The sequence below is a fragment of the Hyperoodon ampullatus genome (genome assembly GCF_949752795.1).
Source record: "Hyperoodon ampullatus genome assembly, chromosome: 7".
Lineage (NCBI taxonomy): Eukaryota > Metazoa > Chordata > Mammalia > Artiodactyla > Ziphiidae > Hyperoodon > Hyperoodon ampullatus.
The window spans coordinates 6,624,361-6,647,827 of NC_136920.1; the positions used below are offsets into that span (position 1 = coordinate 6,624,361).

The window sequence follows — 23,467 nt, forward strand, 5'->3', positions numbered from 1 at the left end:
GATGGGGGATTCATTGTTTTGCAGGGAGGGTTCCAGCTTGGCCGCTGAAAGGGCTTCCTTCCCCCGAGGTCTGCCGGGTGGCCTCCGTGCCCCCCACGGGGCCCCTCCACATAGGCCTGTCCTTTGTTGGGCCCTGTCTGCTCTGCAGCGTGAACGCGGCCCTGGCAGAGCCCTCACCGGGCTGCTCTTCTCTGGTCCAGGGTCCAGGCCCCTGGCTCACGGGTTCTCGTCACCTGGCAGGCCTGGCTGGATCTAGACTCGGGTTGGCTCTGGATAGGATAAACCTCCCCTTTACCCCCCGGGCTTTGGTCAGTGCTCAGAGGGACAGTTTTTTAAAAAATGAGAGGCACAGGGTTGACACAAAGCCGGTTAGTGGGAAGGAGTGATGGGTGCTGTGACATTTATTGACCCTTGAGATGCGCCAGTGCTGTGACCTGCTTCTCGTGTTTTATTTAGTCCCTTCAGGAGCCCATGAGGTAGGCGTTATTCCCATTTTATAGACGAGGAAACCAAGGCCCAAGAGACTGCCTGGTCCGAGGGCAGTGGGTGTCAGAACTGGGACTCCAGCCCTGTCTCCTGGTGCCCGCTCTGGAATGCACGCTCGCACCCACAGTCTCGGGGGTCCCTGCCCGCAGGTCCCCGCTATGCCCCGTGGAGCCCTGGGGCATCTCATGTGGCCGTGGACGTGGGCGTCTGGCTGAGAGGAGCAGAGGCCAGCCCTGTCCCCAGGAAGCCGGGACGTGCTCTTCCTGTGTCCCCGGGTGGGTGGGGCTCTGCAGCCTCAAAAATGGTCAAGGGGAGGAGACTTTAAGTGTGCAGAAACTTTGGAGCCTTACTGCAGCCTTCCTTCTAGTGTGAGTTTTTCTGTCTTCTGCCCGGACTTAAAAGGCATCATCTGTACGTGGTGCACGGCCTCAGGTGCGCCTTCGTCACAGACACCAGCAGCGCTTATCTCGGGCTGGTGGGACGGAGGGGCTTTTGTTGTCGTTTTCCTGGGTGGATTTTTGTGCTTCCTAAGCAATCTGTTTGGATAATGTATTATTTTTATAATTGAAAAAAAAAATAAAGAGGGCTTCCCTGGTGGCGCAGTGGTTGAGAGTCCGCCTGCCGATGCAGGGGACGCGGGTTCGTGCCCCGGTCCGGGAAGATCCCACATGCCGCGGAGCGGCTGGGCCCGTGAGCCATGGCCGCTGAGCCTGCGCGTCCAGAGCCTGTGCTCCGCAACGGGGGAGGCCACAACAGTGAGAGGCCGGCGTACCACAAAAAAATAAATAAATAAAGATAAAGAGTATATTTTAAAGCAAAAGGCCGTCTGGGACCATTTTTGATGCGACATCTAGCGAATTCATTCCTTTCTCCGTGATATTTGGGGTTGAGGTACCAGGGTCGCACCGAACAGCCTTCTGTTGTGTTTGTGTCTGCGTGTTTCATTAATACGCATGGAGGCAGCTACCGTGACAGGACGGCGTCCCGTGGTGTTCAGGAAAGGGCCGGGTCCTGCTGCCCCTGGCCGGCCACCGCGTGCGTTTATCACTGACCTCTCCTGCCCCAAACCTCACTCCCCCCCACCCCTTCCGTCTCTCTCCTCTCAGCCTCTCCCCTGCCAGGTGTCAGCCAGAGCAGCCGGCAGCCACTTCCTTTCCCCCATCCCGCGGGGCCGAGCTGCCTCATGGATCATCTTCAGGGCCCCTGGACACCGGCCTGGCTCCTTCTTGGAGGGTGAGACCCAGTTTCCAGGACCCCTTGGTCACCCAAGACAGATGTTCTGGATTACAGTACAGACAGAGCCCCTGTTCGCGTCACAACCACTCTGTTCCTGTGATGCTACCTCCAGCGATGGGGTCCCGGGAGCTTGCTCTTCTGGCTCATGAGACGGTGGAGGACACCCGAGGGCTTCTGGGAAAGGTCACATCACTCTTGAGAGAGATGGTATCTCTTTTGAAAGTTGTCGTGCGGGGATGCGACACCTGGAATTATGACAGGCAGCTTGCAAGCAGCTACGGATGAAGCCAGACCTGGGCGTGGCAGAGCCCAGCCAGAGAGGACCCAGCCCGAGGACATTGCCGAGCAGCTGTGCTGACTGACCCCCGAGAGGCGCTCTGCTTGCCAGCCTCGGTTATAGGAGCTGATGAATGCCCTAGTTCAAGGCCACTTCGGGAGGGCTTCCATTGTTTGCAGGCAAAGGTATCCCGCTTGCCCCTCCCCCATCCCATCCCGTCCCGTCCCTTCCTGTCCACCTACACCTGGTCCTGTTGGATATTAGCCCTTGTTGGGTTTCCCCCTTTCCAGGGGCTCATAGATGCCCCACGGCTCCGGCCTGCTTGCTGTTCCCTGTCAGGAACTCCCAGCATATTTTGTGCCACATTATTAGCCAGCCGGGGCTGCCACAGCGAATGCTGCACAGTGGGTGCCTTAAACAACAGGCATTCACTGTCCCCAGTCCTGGAGGCTGGAATCTGAGATCCCGGTGCGGGCAGGGCCGGTTCCTCCTGAGGCCTCTCCTTGGTGTGTAGACGGCTGTCTTCTCCCTGTGTCCTCACACAGTCGTCCCTGTGTGTGTGGGTGTTGCTTTAAGGACTCCAGCCCTTGTTGGATTGGGGCCCACCTTGATGACCTCCTTAAAGGCCCCATCTCCAAATATAGTCACATTCTAGGTTCTGAGGGGCAGGACTCCAACATGAATTTTTGTGGGGACATAATTCAGCCATAGGGTGAATACAGGGTGGCCTGTAATAGCCACCCTGTCTGGCTGCCTGGACAGACTTAACTTGGGAGAGAAGAAGCCCATTTCACTTAAAAGTTGAAGTTACTTTGGGACTTCCCTGGTGGTGCAGTGGTTAAGAATCCGCCTGCCAATGCAGGGGACACGGGTTCGAGCCCTGGTCTGGGAAGATCCCACATGCCGCGGAGCAATGAAGCCCGTGCGCCACAACTACCGAGCCCGCGCACCTAGAGCCCGTGCTCCGCAACAAGAGAAGCCAGTGCAAAGAGGAGCCTGCGCACCGCAACGAAGACCCAACGCAGCCAAAAATAAATAAGTAAATAAATAAATTTTATTTAAAAAAAAAGGTTGAAGTTACTTCATTTTATTTTTTAGAACATTAGTAATTGGGAATAAGCAGGCTAACCAATCCACCTGAACTTACCACGTTGGAACTGTACTCTCAGAGGCACCGTGGTGGGTGGTGGGAAACACCCACCCACAGGCCAGAACCCAGTCCCGGACGCTTACTTTTACTTCACGTTCAGCTTGTTGTTTTTCTCTACCCAGCGGTGAGAAAAGAATGAAGTGATTTGGAGGAAGGGATAAGAAATCTGATTTACCGAGTGGCTGCTCGTGGCCGCCTTGACCTTCCTTGGGTCACTGAAGTGTCCACAAAGCCTGTGAGGTGGGGTCGCTGCCTGCCCCCCTCCCCCCGGCAGATGGGGGCCTGGGGCTCCCAGTGGAGTGATGTGCCAGCGGTCGCAGTAAGTGGCTGACCTCAGGCCTAAGCACAGCGGGGGTCAAGGGGTTTGCTTAAATTATTCTTAGCCAGAACAGAGTCTCATTTTCCTGATAATTCACAGCCTGTCTGTGTGACCAGTCTTGCATCTAGCTGATCGCGGCGGAGACAGTCGGCGTTGTGGGAAGGGACCCGTGCTGGCTGCGGTAGGAGAGGCAGGGGCCGCGTGGGCCCTCAGCTGCCCTCGACCCTCTGAGCACGGCTCACTGAGGGATGGATGGGGAGCCTGGAGGCGGGGTGGGGGGGGCGTTCAGCTCTGCCTGGGGGATAAGGGAGTGGGAAGGTGGGCAGGAAGCCTTCTTGGAGGAGGTGACCTTGGCATGACTCGCTTTGTGAGCTTTCATTTGAGCTCAGCACCGTGGAGAATGTCTCTTCCACCCTACCTGAAAACACAGCGTCATTTGGAGAGATCAAAACCTGTAAGTAACTGGTGAGGTCGTCCCAACTCCACAGTTATTCCATTCCTTAGTGAGTGACGTGAGGAACCGGTCTGTGGCCCAGGAAACGTGTCCCCAAGCGAGTATGATCCATCAGAGAAAAGCGGGCACTGCGTTCAGTTCTCACAGGACACGAGAGTCGTGCAGGTGCTGGGCCAGGCCCCCAGAGGGACGGGCCTATCCAAGCCACCAGGACTTAGGGGCTCAGGGGGGCTTCAGTGTCCCAGGGACAGTCACTCCTTGCCTGTGAACTTCTCCATAGCTCTGATGGCTGATTAAACTCCTCACCTGACATCGAGGCCCTTGCTGCTGTGTCCCTTGGGGGCCCCTGTGGAGACAGCGCTTTGGCCCCATCTCCCTGCCCTTTACCAGATCATCTGGGCCTTGGGTCCCTAGGGTTGGAGCGATACCTGAATATGATCCTGTTTCTACCCACTCAGGAGTGTGATGGGCCAGGGGACCCCATGCCCCAAGTAAACGGCCATGGAACTGAAGACTTGGTGGCGGGCTGTCTCCATCCTTTCAGCAAGGATTTATTGAACTTCCATTATTTTTGGTGGGCATGCGCCCCTGAAATTCCAGGGTGCTCCACGAACAGGTTCCCTAGCTCTGAGAGCTCAGACACATCTGTTGAGTTGAACCATGTCCCCTAAAAGATGATATGACGAAGTCCCAGCCCCTGGTACCTGTGAATGTGACCTTTAGAAATAGGGTTTTTGCAGCTGTGACTCAGGTGTGCGTTATGGTGGGTTGTACTCGAGTAGGGGGCCCTACGTCTCACATGACCGCGTCCTTGAAGAGGAGAGTGCCATGTAAAGAGAGACACATGGAGGAGAGACAGCCGTGCGAGGGCAGAGGCTGAGAACGGAGTGAGGCGGCTGTAAGCCAAGGGACGCCGGGCGTTTCCAGCGGCCATGAGACCTGGGGCAGGGAGCACGGCCCCGGCCTCCAGGACTGTGAGAGAATAAATTTCTGTTGATGTAGCCACCCACTCTGTGGTGGCTCGTTGTAGCAGCCCCAGAACACTGATAACGAGGTCTGGGCTGTCGTTTGGCCGTCTGCTGAGTGAAGAGGCAGGACGCGGGGATGTCCAGACCCTTCATCCTGGCCTGACGTGTGGGGAGCTTCCTTCTTAAGGCATTTGCCTCAGCTCCCTGGTCTCCGCTGCTCTGAGGGGCAGGTGGTACCTACACCCCAGAAAGACGCTGTTATCTCAAGGTACAGGAGCCCCCCGGCTCCCTCCCCCGAGAGGCTGCTGCCTTTGGGGGGCCCCGCTGGCTCTGTACAGGGGCCGAGACAGGGTCTGCCAGTGAAGGCTGGCTCGAAGCTCTCCCCTGGCCTCAGCCCCTGTTGTTTATATCAGTAATACATGTTACATCTAGAAAAGGTAGAAAACACACATACGGTGTGATAGTTAAGAAGCTTTGAAAATGCTAGGAAACTCATATCAAATGGACTCAAACAGTAAGGGGCTGTGACGGGCAGTCTCCAGCAGCTCGTCTGGAGACCTGGTCCCCCTCTTGCTCTCCTGCACGACCGGCTTCACGCTCGGGCTCCATCCTGTGGCCGCGGCACCACGGACGCCCCTATCAGGGCAGAAGGTCTGTGCCAGCCCCCAGGAGTCCTAAGGAACAGAGTGGAGTGCTCTCTTTTCCAGAAGCTCCAGAAAATGTCTCCCTGAGTCTCGTTGGCTGTTAGATTTCACGTCCACCCTTGAACCTGCCACTCATCCTGGAGGGCAGATGTGCTGTTGGCTTTGAGCCCATTGGCGCCTGTCCTGGAGCTGGGGATGGGGTCAGTCCCACCTGAGCCACAGAGCTGAGAACAGTGGTTCGCACCGAGTGAAATCTGGGTGCTGTCAACACCAGGTGGGGGGCTCAGTGTGGGCACAAAGACCAAGAACTGCCAGAGGAGGGGAATAAGGATGGCCTCGACCACCCCCCGGGGACCAGCGGGGCCTCCTTGCACACCTGCACGATGCACGGGATGGTGGTGGTCACACTGACAGTATGGTGACGTTTACTGATTGATGCCTGTGCATCAGGCACTGTGCTCAATGCTTCATGGACGTCGAGCCATTGGTCCTCGCGTCACCCCAGGAGGCGGTCACCGAACAGACTGACTGAGCCCCACTTCCGTGCTGGGTGTGTCACAGATGCTAGGATGCCCTCTCGGAGCCGCCCTTCTTATAGACGTGACTATCCCCATTTTATGCGTGAGAAAGTTGAGGCCCAGAAGGCGAAGCCGCACAGCCTGAAAGTTGCAGAGCTGAGATCCAACTCCTGGGTCTTTTCCTCTACAACGTGCTCATGTGTGAGAGAGTGTTTTTCAAACGATGACTGACCACGTCAGACGACACTGCCAGCATGCCTGGCCACCCTTCTCCAGGCCGGCTGACCAAGACACTGCCCTGACCGCAGGGGCCGCTGACTTGAAGTCTCGGATGTGGGTGGACCTGAACTTGACCCCTGGGCCTCCTGGCAAAGCAGGGCCGCCCCGAGTGCACGCACTGACCGTTGGGTTAAAATACTTGAAGATTTCGTGCGTTTTCTTCAAGCCCATTTTTGAAGACCTCGTTCTCGGCAAGGCAGCCAAACTGACTGCCAGGGGCCCAGGCCCCAGAGACACAAACTCGGCCACTGGCCTGGCTCGGTCAATTCCCCACCATGTGATCCTGGCTCAGTTACTTCACCTCTCTGGGTCCCGGTTTACTTGTCCCCAGCAGGAATCGGCTGACTCCCACCCTCAGCCCAGATCCCGCCTGGCTGTGCTCGTTGTCGTGCTGTCCTCTGTGGCTGCCTGCTCCGTACAGTGGGATAGAGGAGCTGGACGGAGACCGTGGCCAGCAAAGCCCCTAACACTCCCTGTCTGGCCCTTTGTGGAGAAGCCTGCCTACCCTTGACCTGGAAGATGGGAATACTTGGACCTGCGAGAGGAACGTGGGCTCCACAGGGCCCCCTCGCCAGTGTGTCCCCTGCCTGTCACCAACCCCTGGGGGCTGTTTCAAGATTTAGGGAGAGGACTTCCCCGGCCGTCCAGTGGTTAAGACTCTGCACTCCCAATGCAGGGGGCGCGGGTTCGATCCCTGGTCGGGGAACTAAGATTCCGCATGCCCTGCGGCACGGCCGTAAAAACAAAACAAAACAACAACAACAAAAAGATGTAGGGAGAAATGGTGTGTTTGGCCCTTAGCACAATGCCCGGCCCCCCGTACGTGCTGGGTGAACTTGAGGTATTGTCCTCCTGCGATGGGACCAGGGAAGGAACACGGCCCGGCGTGCTCGGCGGGCTTGGGGTCCAGAATGTGGGTAGACCCTCCAGCTAGACGGGTCTGCTCTAGAGGGACCGCCCTGGGGAGGCCGTCTCGCTGCTAGTTGTAACTTGAAAGGATTAACAGACGCTGCCGTCTTTGATAGGCTCTGGGCCGACGGCAGCCCTTGAGCCAAGAGCTTCCCCATCCTCCTGTGCGCCCTGTGAGTGGCGGTGACACTGCCCCCGGATGTGGGCCTCCGGCCCTCGTCCCTGGCGCTGCCCGCCCACCGGCCGTGGCTATTGTCTGCTGGGCCGAGGTGTGGCTCAGGGCAGGGGCCGGCGGGCAGGGGGACTGTGGGAACGGATTAGAGGCTGGGGGCTCGCGTCCCCTGTGCATAAACTCCTGATCAAAGACATTCCTGGGCTGACAGAGCCCTGTGCACGGCGGAGGCCAGCCCAGCGTGCGGGACACACGACCCATGCAGCCGCCCCCCGGAGTTGGGATTGGCCTCGTGGTGGGACAGCCGAGCCCTGCTGCTGCCGGGCTTCCAGGAGGGACGGGCTCAGAGGGAAGGTGGGGAGCCTGGCGCCCAGGGTCCCAGCAGTACCCACCTCTGCAAACACGCCTGCCCTGGGGCCCCTCGAATCTGGGGCCCTGGCAGGGAACTGACCCGCCTTAGTGCCCAGGCTGTGTCCCGGGGCTTATCGGGCCTCGTCAGGGCAACGAGTCCTCACAACTCGGGGTCTGCCCACGGCACCCGGGTCAGGCAGGGCCCAGCCCTCGGCAGCTCACAAAGCCCGCAGCCCGCACGCGGCCCTACTGCTCAGCACCCGCTGCGTGCAGGCGGGGTGCAGGGCGTGGGCAGAGGAGGACCAGCCAGACAGCTGTCCTCAAGGGCTCACAGCCCGGAGGGGAAACACCACGTGTAATGGACCACCCAGAGCCACCTGTCTGGGGCAGGGTGGAGAACACCGCAGAGAGTCTTATGTGAGCCTGGGAGAGAGCAGGGGGTGGGCACTCCAGCACAAAACTGGAGGCCGGAAGTAGTCTGGTGTGTCCTGCAGTCCCCTGGGCAGAAACTTCAGGGAATGAAGAGTCTGAGGCTGGGGGAGACGGGGGGTGAGGCTGGGGGGACATCGGGTGAGGCTGGGGGGAGATGGGCCAGGTCCCAGGACCCTGGATGGAGCCGGAAGGAGCTAGAAGCCCCAGGGGGTTCTGGCAGAGGGTGGTGGGCCCGCCTGGGGCAGGGAGACTGGCTGCGAGGCAGGGAGGCCCCAGGTGAGTGGCCGTGGGCCGGAGTGAGAGCAGGCGTTCGGGCTTCCGGGAGGGGGCAGTGGAGTGGAACCTGGAAGGCTTTGTCTCCAAAGGCCAGTTTTTGTTTTCCTGATATGCACAGGGCAGCCAGACCCCCACGGGGGGGTCCCCATGAGGAGACGCCCGAGCTGACGTGGGCGGTTGGAGAGGTCTGGGCCCATGGCATAACTGAGAGAAGCCTGCTGCCTCTCCTCCGGGGGCCTCACGGCTGGGGATTCGGCCCTGGGGGGCTCCGGGCCCCTCCTCACTCGGCCCAAACCCTCTGTGTACTTTGGGTCCCATCTGCGCCCCTGCCCCCGCCTCCCCCCCTCCCCCTGTGCCTCACAGGCCACCTCCCCGTCATGCCCTCTTCCTTTCCACTGTCCGACCTGTCAGCCCACAAACAGATTTTCCACCTGCGACGTTAGAAACCATCAAACAGCCCCGCAGGCTTGGTGTCCTGTGCATCCAGCTCCCTGTGGAGTGCAGGCCGGCCCCCCGGCTTCCTCTGCCCAGGTTCTCGTTGGAACTTAATGCAGAGTGTTGCCCCTGCCCTTCAAGATACCCCGAGGCCCTCGCGGCGTCGGAGCCTCGCTTGGGCCCCTCTGTACGCCCGTGGCCGTCGATGTCATTGAGCCCTGGTGCTGACACAGACTAGTGGGTCCCCGGGGCTGAGCCACCGCGGCGGTGCAGAGCAGGCCCTGGGCTTCAGGGCACCTCCCGAGGCTCTGACCGTCCCTCGGTCCCCTGCTGTACGGGACCCCCTTTCAGCGCACCCTGTAGGCCCCGGGGGCAGGGAGGCAGCAGTTCCGGCGCCTGCACACCCCACCTCCTCCCAGAAGCTACAGGCCCCACCGACCCCGTGGGCACCCCCTGGGCAGGCTGGCACATGGCAGGCGCTTCATTAGGGCTGCGGTGAACTGACCTGGCAAGTAGTGCCATTCTTGGCGTGTGACCCAGGCCTCCTCCTGGCTCTGGAGCGCTCGCTGAATGCTCAGCTGGGGGATGAGGGCACCTTGGGGACCCCCAGGCTCTGGGAAGAGGCCCCGGCCCCGCAGAGCTGGGACCAAGATTCACTTCCCACCTCCACCGGCTTTGGGAATGCGGCCAGTTCGCAGGCATCTGGAGCCCAAAGGTGGACGTCACAGGTGTCCACCAGGCCTCCCAGGTCGCCGGGTCCGTGTGAAAGGCCACTGGACCGCTGCCCAGACACTGGTGTTGTTCCCCCCTGCCCCGAGCTCAGGGCACCTTGGGGCCATGATTCACCCAGAGCAAACAGCAGTTTGCGCCAGAAGAGGGTTAACGCATTTATTTACTTTCCTATCTGCAAATAACCTGGGAGGGCGAACTGGCCAGACGTGGGCTGGGAGGCGGCTGATCAACGGGGGTCATGTCACCGGGGCCAGAGCCGTAGTCTAAGGTGGTCGGGGCAGCCTGCAAGCCCGTCCTCAAACTCGGTGGGGGGGTCCACGTGGCCCTCTCCCACTACAGACCTCTGGTCCGGCTTTCCTCCCGGCTGGGAGGGCATCACACCCTCCATCTGCATCACCAGGGGACCGCTGGCCACGTCTGGAGGCATTTTTGTTGTCACGACTGGGGTCGGTCCTGTCATCTAGCGGGTGGAGGCCGGGGATGCAGCCCAACAGCCCACGGTGCCCAGGGCAGCCCCCCATGACAGAGGATGGCCTGGCCCCGGTGTCCCCAGGGCCGAGGCAGGCCCCCTACCCGCCTGCCACCCCCATCCAAGGAACTTGGGGTGCATGGCCCTGGCTCCCTGCCCACCCCAGGAAACAGACAAGCGGGCACTGCACTGGGGTTTTACCAATTTTATTTCTAGACTTTTCACGTTTGTCTTGTTTCCTGCTGGAAACGTGCCGGTTACATGTCTGTGCTGGGAAACACCGTGGTGTGCAACCAAAAACACACACAGACCCTCAAGTGCCTGCCTGCCCGGACCCTCAGACTTGCTGGTCACGGGACAGACTTCCTGTGCTCCCGGACCTGCCACTGGCCTTTGGCCTCCGAGCACACACATCTCACCCCCAACCACGGACAGACCGTCCCTCACGGACCCCGTTTGGTTCAGACAGAGACGCCGCAGCCAGAATGGTTGAGGTAAGCGGAAGCAGTGTTCCTGCAGGGGTGGGGTGGGGCGGGTTTGCACCTGCCAATGGCCTTGAAGCGCACGGGCTGCCCCGCCTGGGGCCGCAGCGGACGGTGCAAATCCTTTTGGTTCGGCAGCGTGTTAGGTGGCTCTTGGGCACACAGCACTGTTGGCTGTGGCTTCATGGAGATCTGAAGTCTCTTTAAAGGAGCATTTTTGCTATAATGACCAGAACAACAAACAGAACACTAATAACAGATACAACACACCCCAAACTGTGACACGGGCCAGAAGCGATTCCAATCATGCCAAATGACCGAGTCCTACAGCACAGCACCACAGTGGCACATTAAGACATACTTGTTACAATAATAATAATAATAATAATAATGCAACTTTCATAGCTATACGCAAAGAACGATACGGGCTGTAAAAACTACGATGATGGTAAATCCCAGGTCAGATGGAGAGTCCAGCATAACAGGCGCAGGGCAAAGGAAACGGACATGGCCTGTCTCCAGAGACGCCCGGGGGTCCTCGTGAACGCGGCCCGGCGGGGTGGGGATCCCCACCAGGTCCTTTTTGGGATCTCGTCCGCGTGTCTGTCTGCCGAAGCAGCAGACAGAGCCTGACCACCTGGTCTGCAAATGGCTAAGTGAAGCTTGAGGTATTGTGAAACAGGAACCTTTTTGGAATAGAGCAGTAATCACATTAAGTCAAAATTGAGCACATAAAAAAAAGAAAAAAAAAAAACAACAACAACAACACTACCAAAAAAAAAAAGGCATCCGTAATACATTTTTTCTATGAGAAAATTCAAACTAGAACATGGCAGTATATGACACTGTAAAACAAAAAAAAACTGATTCTCCAATAGCAGCAAAACAATGTGAAAGATAAGAGAAGCGATATGCATCTGTTTCCAAACTGTACTGGGAAGTCATCGGTAGCAGCGAATAAAGAAAAATGGAGCCGCAGCCTGTCCCTCGCGTGGTCCCCGCCCACCTCCCCTCCGCACACTTCCTCCCTCACCTCCTCGCTCCCTTCAACACTCCCTACAGAATAATTACAAAAAGGTACATAGCCAAGATGTGCAAATTATCTAGCGGTTGCTAAATTTCTTTTTTGAAAGGAGGGTTCGGGGATGAGATCGTATTGGAACTGAACTGGGAACTGAACTTGTTTCCAGCATCCTAATTGTGCTTATAACTCTGACACCTCTCCAGTTGGATCACTCTGCAAAAAGCCAATCAGGCCAAATTAGCCAAATCCATGTCTTTGTGTTTTTTTCTCGGGATTTTTCTCCCTCTCTTATAAAAGGACCTAACTTTAACAAACTGTCCTATACCTGCAACATCTAAGGCAGAAAAGTGTGTGTGTGTGTGTGTGTGTGTGTAAATCAAGGGGAGATTGCATTACTTTATAAATCATACTGGCCTTACGAACATCCTCTGCAATAAATATTCTTTTTAGCCTTAACTATAAATTATATATTTTAGTGTTTAAAAACCTTCCGTTGCAAAACATCTAAAGATAACTCTGAAACTGCTGGTTCTCTAGGTAAACCTTTAAGGCCCCTACTTTCAAACACCAGTTGGCACTGAAGGATTCCTAAACTTCAACTTCTCTACAGAAAAGGAAAGGAACACATCATCCTGGCAGTGTGAGAATGAATGCACATTTTCTTCTCCTTGACCGGAACCTAGCCCCCTCCAAAACATCACCTCCCTTTCGCTAACACCATATTGACAAGCACCTGCCTCGCCATCCTGTCTGCACCCAAGTACTGGAATATTCCCAAACCATTCCATTAAGAAACCGTTCCCCGCCCCCTCCACACACAACATACACAGAGATGTCACCTAGAGACTGAAAGTGCTTTGAAATGGAATGGTTTTGGAATATTGAGAAGGAACAAAAAACAAAAACAAAAAAACAAAAAAACAGCTGTAGATTTCACCTGGATGTGAGCAGGCTGCAGATCTGTTGGGTGAAAAACCAGCACCTCATAAACAGGTAACTACAAAAATATGAAGATTATAAAAATAGAATATATTAGGTCACTATTGCGGTTTCTCTTTCTAGTAGCGGACGCTAGGAGTCGGAGGTGGCCTTCCGTCACCGAGGCGCAGGCTGGCGCCCGACAAACCCCTCAGGTGGTTGGTCCACAGGCAGAAAGAGGATCAGGCCTTGAAAATGCCGAACTCTACGCTACCCTAGCCGAGAGGTTACATCAGCCATTGACAAGGTGGAGGTTACATGCCTACCTACGAAATAAAATAAACAAATGACTTATAAAGTGACTACATGCATAAGCGAGATACAGGATGCCTAGAACCGCTTTAAAGCTGTGCCCTTAGGAAAAGCACACGGGTAGAGTTCTATCTAAAACCCTCTTCTACTTTAAAAATGGGTTGTGGACTTTTTCCTATTTTTTTTAAACGTTTTTATGCTTTCTGTTTGTTTGTTTGAAACACATAAAGAATCAAATCTAATCCTCCCCTGCAGACTCGCTTCTTGTGTTAACGCCTACCTTATAACACAGAGACACAAACACATGAATATAAAAACTAGTTGATTATGGGGTATAAAATCCTCTATTTTTGTAGCACAACCCTCCTCCCCCCTCCTGCTAAGGGTTATGCAAATTCTATTTTTTCCTCTCCTTATTTATTTATTTTTTTTTTCCCTTAAAGATAGGTTTTCGGGGACGTTTCTTTTCTTTTGCTTAACTCAGAGACAAAAGGGAGAAAGAGCAAAGGAAAACACCAAGACACTGAAGGGCGGGCTGCCTTCCGATGGCGGCTCCGTCCGCGGAGCCCGGGCCGGCCCCTCCCCCGCCGCGGCGCCCTCAAATGTCCACGTCACGCACGTCGGTGGGCGTGCAGGCCAGGTCCGCCTCCTCCTCCTCCTCCCCCTCCTCCGCGGCCTTGGGGTCCAAGTTCTGCTGCTGGGCCTGGCGCAGGCTGGATTCCAGGAGGGCTTCGATCTGCTCCTGGCAGGCGCGGAGGCAGTCCTGCGCGAGACGGGTCCTCAGGAGGCGGTCCGCACCGAGGGGCCCCTTCCCAACGCTCACCGAAAACGCCGCCTCCCCCAAACCCGGGAAACCGCCGCCCAGACCCCAGGATCGACAGTGGGGACCCTGTTTGCCCACCAGCTGCCCTCCCGGCCTGAAAAGCCCACGGGTGAGCCCACTCAGCACCCAAGGGCTCCGGTGGACACAGACGCTCCTGCCCACCTTCCCCGAGGCTTCTGCCTGCCCGGCCGCTCGCTGGAACTCCTCGCCAGGGCTCTCATCTCTGGGCCCAGGTTCCCACCAGCCCCACCGCTGCCCTCAGCGAATTCAGCGCCATCTGATCCGGGATGGGGAGGCCCTCTGAGCCCCGCTTTTCGGCCTTAACCTCTGCCGTGTCAGCCCTCGCAGTGAACCCAGCATTCCGTGATGAATGGCCGTCAAAAGCGTTAGGCCGTGCTTGACCGAGGATGAATGCTGGGCGGCCCTGGGGCCTTTATCCCTGTCCTCTCCAGTTCGGGCCTGCGTCCTGGGAGACGCTCCGGCCGCGCACAGCTCCCGGCAGCGACCACCCCGCGTGTTCAATGGAGAGGAGGAACCCCGGAGGCCGGGGGCCTCTCCTGGTCCCACCGCGGGCAAATCTCCCAGCAGCTCGAAGGCGCTGCCCGCAGCCGGGCAGCCGCGGCTCCCGGATCTGAACAGAGAGGCTGTCCCAACTCCTGGGATGCCACACAGGGCTTCTGTTCTAGAACCAGGGAAAGGCTCCAGGGCAGCCTGGGAAACAGACCCATGCCTTTCCCACAGGAACGAGATTCAGCACGGAGAAAGCGCTGCTAACTTCCTCCTAGATGGGGCTGGAAACGGTGTACCCCGCCCCAAAGAAGTGAAGCCAGGCCAAGAAGGCTTCTGAATGAATCCCTGGAGATCTCCCAAGGGGACAGGGCTTATGGGGCGGGGGGGCTTTCCTACCCACCCTTTCAGTATTCATCACGGCAAAGGAGGAGGCAGGGAAGGTGCAAAAGGCCCCATTTTACAGAGGAGGAAACTGAGGCCCAAGACTCCTGACAGCCTCCTCAGGCTCTGATCCAAACACCCACCACGGTCTACTGAGGCCCGAGAGCCTCCACCCACCCACTGAAGGCAGCCCCCCGGGGATGGCTCCCCGGCCCCTGTAACTTGGGGGGCCGTGCTGTGGAGCGGAGAGCAGAGGCATATAGGAGGGTCCTCCCCTCTCTGTAGGCCCCGGCGCATCCTCCAGCTCCACGGCCCACGCTTCCTCCTCCCGGCAGCCTGCTTGGCACTGCAGCCTCACCCCGTGAAGAGCAGACTGTGACCACGGGGGCCAGCTCTAGGAGAGGGCAGACTCAGCCACGCCCCGGGGCCTCCACAGCCCAGAATTTGCTGCGTCTGAGCTCAGCGACGTTTGTCACCCGGTCACCAGGCTAACAAATTTCAGCCTCAACTGATTCCTCCCACCATTCCTCAGCCGTAAGGCATTTTGCTTCAGATCTAATTAAAATAATCTCTATTCAGATAAGGGATCACACAGCGATTTCCTACCACTGTCTGTAGACAGCGCTGTTTGTGAAGTTTCTAGCTGAGGGATGGCGCTGGCCCTGGCAGCCAGGCGAGGATGCCTCCCCCTCCCAGGGGGCCACCGAGCTGCCCGCGCCTACAAACAAGAAGGCATCCTCCTCTGGGGGTCATGCAGGCTGGCGGCCAAGCACCGCTGGGAGAGGACAGGCAGGCATCCATCTCACACCCAGCTTTCCTCCCCGAGCCTCCTGGGCGCTCGAGGGTGGACCACCAGAAGCGGCCGGAGCCAGAGCTGGACCTGGACCGGGGATCGGGGTCAAGGCGGTCACTGGCTCCTACTCGGGACACTAGTGGGCCTGGCAGTGACCCCCGCCACCAACCTCGCTGGTCTAATCTGGTGAAGCCCCAAACCCTTGTAATTGTTATTTTAATTCTTTGAGAAAAAAAGAGAAAAGAATGGGGAATAAGACAGTGGCATTTTTAAGTAAAAAGATACAATGGACTGCGGCTTCCAAAGCAGCAGCCTCTCAAAGGGGGTCATAAAAACAAGTTGTCTGTACCAGGCCCATTGTGGACGGGAGACCTCACAGGGGCCCTTGTAAAGCGGCCATTTATCGGGCATCCACGCTGTCGCCCAGACAAAGCTCGACCGGGCCTCACCCCACATACCATTAGGGCACGGATCATCGACCCCGCCTGCCGTGTGGCCCCTCTTCCTGACGGCTCCCCGCCACAACCCCAGGAGGGGTTTAGGCTCCTGGGTGCCCCTGGGGCCACCAGAAGCCTGGGAGGACCCTCCCTCCCATCGCAAGTTCTGGGAGGTGTTTCTCCTCCCAAAGGAGCCCCCCGGGAGACAGGGTGGAGTGGCCCCCAGGCAGCGTGTGCCAGGGCCACGGCCAGGTCCTGTGCCTCTGGACGCAGGTGGCTGCCTGTCCCCCACGTGGCCCCAGCCCCTGCCACTTCCCACCAGACGACTGCAGCTCGGGACCCCCAGGCCCTGGATGCTTCTAGTACCCGGTGCCAGACAGGCCCCCCAGCCAGCGCCGGAGCGGTCACTTACCGGGTCACACCTGATCACTTTGGAGAGGAACCGCGTCAGGCGGTGATAGGACAGGAAGCTGTTGGCGCTTCCCAGATGCAGACCTTGCACTGCGGCCACCACGCTCCCGGCAGCCACCATGGAGGGCGGGTTGGAAATGAACTTCACATCTGCAGAGAGGGAGGGAGGCAAAGGGGTTGTGAGCAGGGACGCAGCAGGACCCCTGTGACCTGGACCCCCCTGAGGCCCTGTCCCGCAGATGGCTGATCCTGAGGGGGTGGTCAGGAAGTGGGCGCCAGCGACAGCAGAAGCCGCGCCGGACTCTCTGATCACAAGCTTGTGATGCTCATTTAAAAACAGCAGAGGGACTTCCCCGGTTGCGCAGTGGTTAAGCCTCCGCGCTCCCAGTGCAGGGGGCCCGGGTTGCATCCCTGGTCAGGGAACTAGATCCCACAGGTATGCTGCAACTAAGAGTTTGAATGCCACAACTAAGGAGCCCAAGTGCTGCAACTAAGACCTGGTGCAACCAAATAAATAATGGTAAAAAAACAAAAAACCTCCCCATCACCTTCCCCGCCCCCCGCCGCAAACAGCAGAAATGCTAACCAAGAGAACAGCTGCTGGAAGAGACAACGGGGGGACGAGGAGGAGGCACAGTGGCCTCTGCAGAGGGGTCATCGCTCACTCCCTTCTCTTAGCACGTGAGCCTGTGAATGTGTCACTTACTCACAAAAGCCCGACGAAAGGAAAGGTGGGGAAAACCCGCAAGGAAGCAGACACGTCCCCTACAACACTAACCCCAAGTGCCTGCGCTGCCAGGTCCCAGTGGGAGTGGCCGTCTTGCACATGGGAAGATGGGCCCAGGGAAGCCCCCCACTGCCCTCAGATGCTTATCCCCACTTCATCTGCCTCCAGGGACATGGCAGGGCTATAGCATTACTTCATCTGCCCGTCCTCGGCAGCTCTCTGCAACCTGCTGGGAAACGCTGCACCTCTGGGCAGGTGGGCTCCAGGGTTACCTCCTGGCAGCTCACTGACATGGAAACTTCTGGTTTCCCTCCTGATGGCACACTCGTCACGGACGTAAGGACACTGAAGAGGTGACCCAGCACCTGTGGGCCGCCTTTCTGTCACTCCCAACGAGAAACTCCTGGCAGGGGAGGCCACCGATTTCAGCATCTGAACCAGGGGGCCTCTAAGTGTGGAGCCAGGCCCTAGAAGGTCAGCCCCTATCACCTCATCCTGTGCCCAGGAACTGGACGGTGAGCTGAGTGGGAGGGGACTGGGCACAAAGGGAGTGCGGCTCCCGGGGGCTGGGGCACCCCCTGCCCCTCCCACTGGCCTGAGACTTCATCCCTGAGAATAAACAGCCAGGGCCTCTCATTCAGCGGAGCGGGAGCCAGTGGAGGGGTGGGAAGGAAGAAAGGCAGCCAGGCGGCCACACTGGCGGGGCGACAAAGCTGCTGCTGGGCGCTCCGACCACTTAAAAAAGAAAGCCCCTCACAAGGCGCGCCCTCTCTCCCCTTTAAACGGGAGCAGTTCCACCCAGTCTGAGAGCCAGAAGCCCGGGATGAGAGGTTTTCATGGAGGCCAATTAGGACTGCACAGAAATCGCTGTGGCCAGAGCACAGGTTCTGACTGGCCGCAGCTCGAGACCCCGGTCCAACAGGGAAGGAATAACTAAACACAGGCTGTGTGTGCGCGTGCACACGCACGTGTGCGCACGCCTTGGCGTGTTTATGGGCTTAGTTGAGAAGCCCGCATATTTCAGCTTGGAAGCTGTAATAGCTGTTCCTATTCACTGCCCGGCTGCAAAGAGCCCAGCGGGTCACGGCCAGAGTGGGCATCGGAGCTGCACCGCTCCAGTGACCCTGCTCAGGCCCATTCATTCAGCTCAGTTACGTGCCAACCTCAGAGGTAACTCACGGGCCGCAGCACAAGAAACGCTCTACTGCATGCACATATACGTACACAGGTTAAAAGCAGAGCAAAACCCAACTCTGTGCATGGGTGGCGTGCCCCCTCCCGCCCCCATGCACACCCGGGAACCCAGGTCTGCAGGGCGCACGGACCCGGGAGAGCAGAGGCCACCCCTCCCCCGCCGGCCCCCTGCACCTTTCAAAAGGACCCTTGCTACACGGAGGGCAAAATATCTCCCAGGACTTTTACTCAGGACTCCACTTCACAAAATCTGTTTGTTTTTAGGCTGTAATAGGTCGCTCTCATCTTGAGAGGCCCCCTTGTGACTAAGGACACTGCTGTGTGTCAGGTTCCAACGGACCAGGACCCGGTCGTGGTGGGGTGCCGCTCCCCTCCCTCCGCTGGCCTGCCTGTCCCCAACCGGGGCCCACCGAAGCTAATGCATGTGAAAACCTGGGTCACCCCCGGCCATCCCTCCACCTTCACCCGAGGTGTGCCCAGGCCAGGGTGCTGGACAGTCTCAGTAGCTGGACAGCCAGCACCAAGCACATTCACAGCCTCTGCGCCCGGCTTCTGCGCTGCCAGCACCCCACGCGGGCTACACACCGCGCTTCCTGGGGTCCTGGGAGAGGGAGAGGTCCAGGCTGCCCCAGCCATCCTGGGGGGAGGGCACGCAGGAAGTGTTCTTTGCATTATCTGTGGGAGACTTTGCCGTTTCTCTGAACCACTTTCAGCTCCATAAAAGGCTGCCGGGAAGTCCCTGGAGGCTTCTCTTCTCAGAGGCGTCCCAGCCAGAGAATGCCTCCCTGCCTGCTTGCTGGGCTGGCCCCTGGAGGCTGAGGGGACGCGGGTGAGAGCCTCCCCATCCCCGCCCAAGGGTGGGTGCTGCGGGGCAGGAATGCCTGGCGAGGGGGCGCCCTGACCCCTCAGATTCATCCGGGCCTCTCGTCTGCCCCCACCCCATGGCTCGCTTGGAAGGACTCAGAAAGAGGGGTTCACGCCTTGAGCAGGCAAAGGAGGGTGGGAAGGCCAGCAGAATCTTCCCAGCTCTCCTAACCCAGAACTCCCGGCCACCAGAGCGCCCAGACATCAGGACAGTGACACGAGGTGGCAGGCTGGGGGAGGGGCTCCACCCCTTCCGGGGAGGGGGTGAAGGATGCCAAGTCCCCCCTTTGGTGCCCTGTCACCCTCAGGTCGCGCCGAGTGAGCCCCAAGCAGATTTGACGGCTGAGGCCTGGCCAGGGTTAGAGGTGGCCCACGGCAGAGCTGGACGGGATGGGGCCAAGGGTCCTCCGATCAGGGTCTCCAGGGGTCCTGGGCCCAGCTCATGGGATCGGAGGGGAGGAAGAGGTCGCAGGGGCTCAGGGGCACGGCTGGGACCAGCAGGAGGCGGCACCGTGTGTCTCACTGGGTTCTGAGTGACTGGCCGCCTGGGGGCTGGGGAGAGGGCTGTGCCGGGGAGGGGCCCCCAGGGACGGTCCAGAGCGGTGCCGGGGGAAGGGACGGAGGGCCTGCTGCTGCCGCCAACCACAGCAGCCCAAGCCCAGGCCGCTAGGAAGTCACTCCCAGGGCAGTGAGCTGAGCCGCCCTCCGGCGCCCCTGGCGGGGCCTCAGGCGGCCAAGCGCCTCTGTTGGCCGCCCCCGCACGAGGGCCGCTGCTGGCCGCCCAGAGCACGTGGTCCAGGCACTGCCGGCCGGCGCTCCCCACCCCTGGAGGCGCCCCTGGCAGGTGGCCCAGCCAGGGAGAGGCCAGGAGGGGGCCCCCGCAGCTCCGGCTCCTTGAGGACACGGGAAGGACTGGGGGGGGGAGGAGGCAGGCTGGACTGCCAAAGTCAACCCCTTTCAGCATGTAGTGACCCCCGCCTGGCGTGGGGAGCAGAAGCCACATCAGCTGGACGCAGGCAGGCTGCCGCCCAGCCTCAGCTGCCCGGGCCCAGGAGCCCACGCCCCCTCCCTGGAGCCCCAACAAGAAGCCCAGCCCTCTGTTCCCCGGAACAGGGAAAGAGGAAAGCTTCTGAGAGTGGAGGAGCCTGGGAACCATGTCCTTGGATGGGGAAACCGAGGCAGAGAGCAAGAAGCTCCTCCAGGGGCACCCAGAGGCCCGGCCAGCACCCTACCTGTGGCACAGAGGGCAACGAAGGTCTGCGCATGTTTGCGGATGATCTGTTTGTTCTCCTCGACCACCGGCATTTTGGAGAGGAAGTGTTCAATGAAGTCGTGCGGGGTCGTGGCAGCCAGGTTCCACTTGAGTTTATTCACCAAGACCAGCTCCATTTGCTGCGGAAATGGAGGAACACGTGCGTAAAGAGAGGCGCAGGCGCGGACCCCAATGCAACAGGGGGCGAGGAGAAGGAATGGGGCGTGTTGGAGGGTCCGGGAAGTTGGGGGGGACAACGCGCAACCCCACATCCAAACAGAGAAGGTGCCGCTCGTAAAGGCTCCCGTTCTTGATTAAGCCCACCCTCCGCGGGTGGAGACGAGAAGCCCGCGACACCTGGAACGCGAGGTCTGGTCGTTCGCGCGGGCCCTTCGCCGCCGCCGCCGCTAGAGGGCGCGCGCCGCCCACTTTTCGCGGCGCTAGGGGCGCCGAGGCGGTGGGAGTCGGAGGGAGAGAAAGTATGAGGTGGGGCGGCGGGGGACCCGTCCGCTCCTCGAGAGGGGCCCCACCGGTGTGGCCGCCCTCCCTGGGGGCAGAGGGTCTCTCAGCGGCCCGCAGGGGCCCCTGGCTCTCCGCACCTCCCCCACCCCCGGGGTCCCACGGCTAACGGGGCATCCGGGGGCAGTGGGGGTCCCAGGGTTACCAGCAGCTCGTCGGGCCGGATGGAGTTGTCAGTGTAGATGCACAGCTTCTCGGCCGTCAAGGGGATGGTCTCCTTCATCTTCGAGGCGACGAACATGCAGGTGGCCCCCAGCAGCTGCAGGCGGCTCTTTTTCACGGGCTCCAGCGACAGGAAGCGGTCCAGGTAGTTCATGGCCAGCGGGAAGACCTCCTCCTCGCACTTCTGCTCCTCGCAGACCTGCCGGGGCACCGGGGGCCGTGACCGCCGCCACCGGGAGCGCCCGGCCCCCTCTGCGGAGACCTCGCGCCCCCCACCCGGCTCGCGCCAGGGCTGCGGGGCGCCGAGAGCGAGGAGGGTCAGGGCAGGGGGCGGCAGAAGCTGCCGCCGCCGCGCCCCCTTCCCCGAGAGTCCCCCAAACCCACCCACCCGAAACTGAAAGGGAAAGTCCCGGCAAGGCTGGCACAGTGGGGGCGGGAGCTGGCACGGCTGGGCGGCGTGTGCCGCGCGCGGGCGGCGGACCCCGGCCCGCGTGGGTGCTTCGGGACCCTCCAGGCCTGGGGTCGGCACCAAATGGGGTGCAGGGCCGCGGGGCGGGCCGCGGGGATGGGCGCCGCGCTCGCAGCGCCTGCGAGACACAAAGGTGGCGTCCCAGGCCGCCGCGCCGCATTTCCCCAGACGTCATCTTTTCAAAAAATATTTAAAAATATTAAAAAATTAACTGGGTACATAAAAAACCCCTGAAAATGACCATCAGGCGATCCTTTACCCAGGCCGGGGGTCGGGAGCTCGTTGCAGGCTCAAGGGAGAGCCCCAGGAATTCAAACTCGGGGGCCCCCCTTCCCCCTGGGCGCGGGCGCTGTTTCCCTCTCGCAAGGGCACCACGCCGCACTTTTAAAAATTATTTTAAAATACTTGCGGTGCACTCAGGAGCCCACTGAAGGCCTGAAAACGTGCCCCTGGACCCCGGCTCGCTCCGGACAGGTCCCCCAAGCTGAGACCCCTGCATATGAGGGTCAATCCCCAGCGTCTCGGGGGCCACGCGACCTTGCAGCCCGGCGTGCTCTCCGGCCCAAGCTGGCCGTGCGGGGCGCCCCGGGACTCACTGCTTGAACAAAGGGGCCCCCTCTCCCGAGCGGGGTCCCCTCACAGCTGCCCGAGCTCTGGCCCCTCGCCCCTCCCGCCGGTTCCCGGTGGCCGCACGGCCCCTCGCGGCGGCCCCAAGCGCCTCGCCGGCCGCTCCCCACCCCCACCCTGCCCCCAATTATTAATAAACACTTTTGCTTTGCAATAAAAGAACAAAGATGGCGCATAATACTGGCACGAGCGGCCCTTGCATACGTGTCCATGGATATTAATTTAAAAATCAAATCTATGCCCCCTCCCCCTGGAGCTGGCGGCTCAGCGGCCGCGCGGCCGGGAGGAGAGGCGCAGCGGGGCTCTGGTGCAGGCGGGGGCTGAGCAGTGGCGGTCCAGGCGGGGGCCGCAAAGGGCGCCCAGCCTGCGGGCCCCAACCCTGAAGCCAACTGGGGTGCCCCGGTCGTGGCTTTCCCCCAAGGTACCCCTCCTCGACCGCTGCCCCCCAAGGGAATATCCAATGACCCCACCCCACCCCCTCCTTGTTCAAAAAATCCCCAGAATATCTATATATTTCGGAACTACGATTCCTAGCAACACTCTGGCAAACTTCAAAAGTTGGGGTGGGAGGGAAGGGAGGGCGATGAGTGGCAAAGAAAAGTGGGTTTGCGCAACAAGTCGCAGGAAAGTGCTAAGAGAGCCGCCCGGAGCCCCGCACCTCCAGCATCCAGGTGGCTACGATCTTCCGCATGGACGGCAGGATCTCCTTCTGCACACACTTGAAGTAGGACACCGAGGGCGCGCAGGTCTCCTCCGCCTTGAGCATGGCCCGCAGCACCCGGTCGTTGAGGAGGTTGGCATCGGGGTACGCCCGGCGGATGGTCTCCATCTCGCAGCACAGGAGCTGGTGTGCCATGGCTGGGGCTCTGCTAGGCGGCCTGGGGCGGCGGTGGGTCCGGGGCTGGGTCCGCGCTCGGCTCTAGCTCCTGCTGCCCCTCGCCGGAGCGCGCGGACGCTGCTGCTAGCTGCTACTGCGCCGACAGCCCTCTGGAGGCTCTAGGACTTTGCAACTTCCAACAAAACTCCCCTGTAGTCCGTGTGACGTTACTGTTGTGAAGCAGAGATCAAAGCCGGGCAGAGAATGGGAGCGGGAAGGGGGGGGCGGGCGCAGGGGGAGGGGGCGCGGGCGCCGAGCGCCGGGGAGCGGCGAGGGGCAGAGCCCAAAAGCCATCCCGGAGGCGCCGCGCCGGCACCGCGCGGAGTTGCCCCCGAAGCCCGGTTTTCATAGAAATGCAAATCGTCCCGAGGCTGCCTTTCTCCCCGCCGGGGAAGAGGGGTGCAGGGGGGGCCTGTCGTACCCGAGTGGGTCCCTCAGGATTTGGGGGTTGGGTGAAGGTGGCTCTGCAGAGGGGGACAGCTAGGAGGGCGGGCAGGCCACACGCAGCCTGGGGAGACCGCATGGAGGGGGGACTCTGGAGTTCGGTGACACCCTATATCTGAGCCGGGAGAATGGGC

General features: G+C 59.8%; 1 protein-coding gene across 1 annotated transcript; it reads right to left on the reverse strand.

The window, feature by feature from the left end:
- Positions 1 to 12,857: 12,857 nt before the first annotated feature.
- CCND1 (cyclin D1) lies at positions 12,858 to 22,868 on the reverse strand (the record flags this gene model as incomplete). Its single annotated transcript, XM_079709265.1, has 5 exons — positions 12,858 to 13,606; positions 16,200 to 16,348; positions 20,216 to 20,375; positions 20,900 to 21,115; positions 22,671 to 22,868. 5 exons carry the CDS (start codon positions 22,866 to 22,868, stop codon positions 13,442 to 13,444), a joined length of 888 nt encoding a protein of 295 aa, XP_079565391.1. The 3' UTR covers positions 12,858 to 13,441.
- Between the last annotated feature and the right edge of the window lie 599 nt (positions 22,869 to 23,467).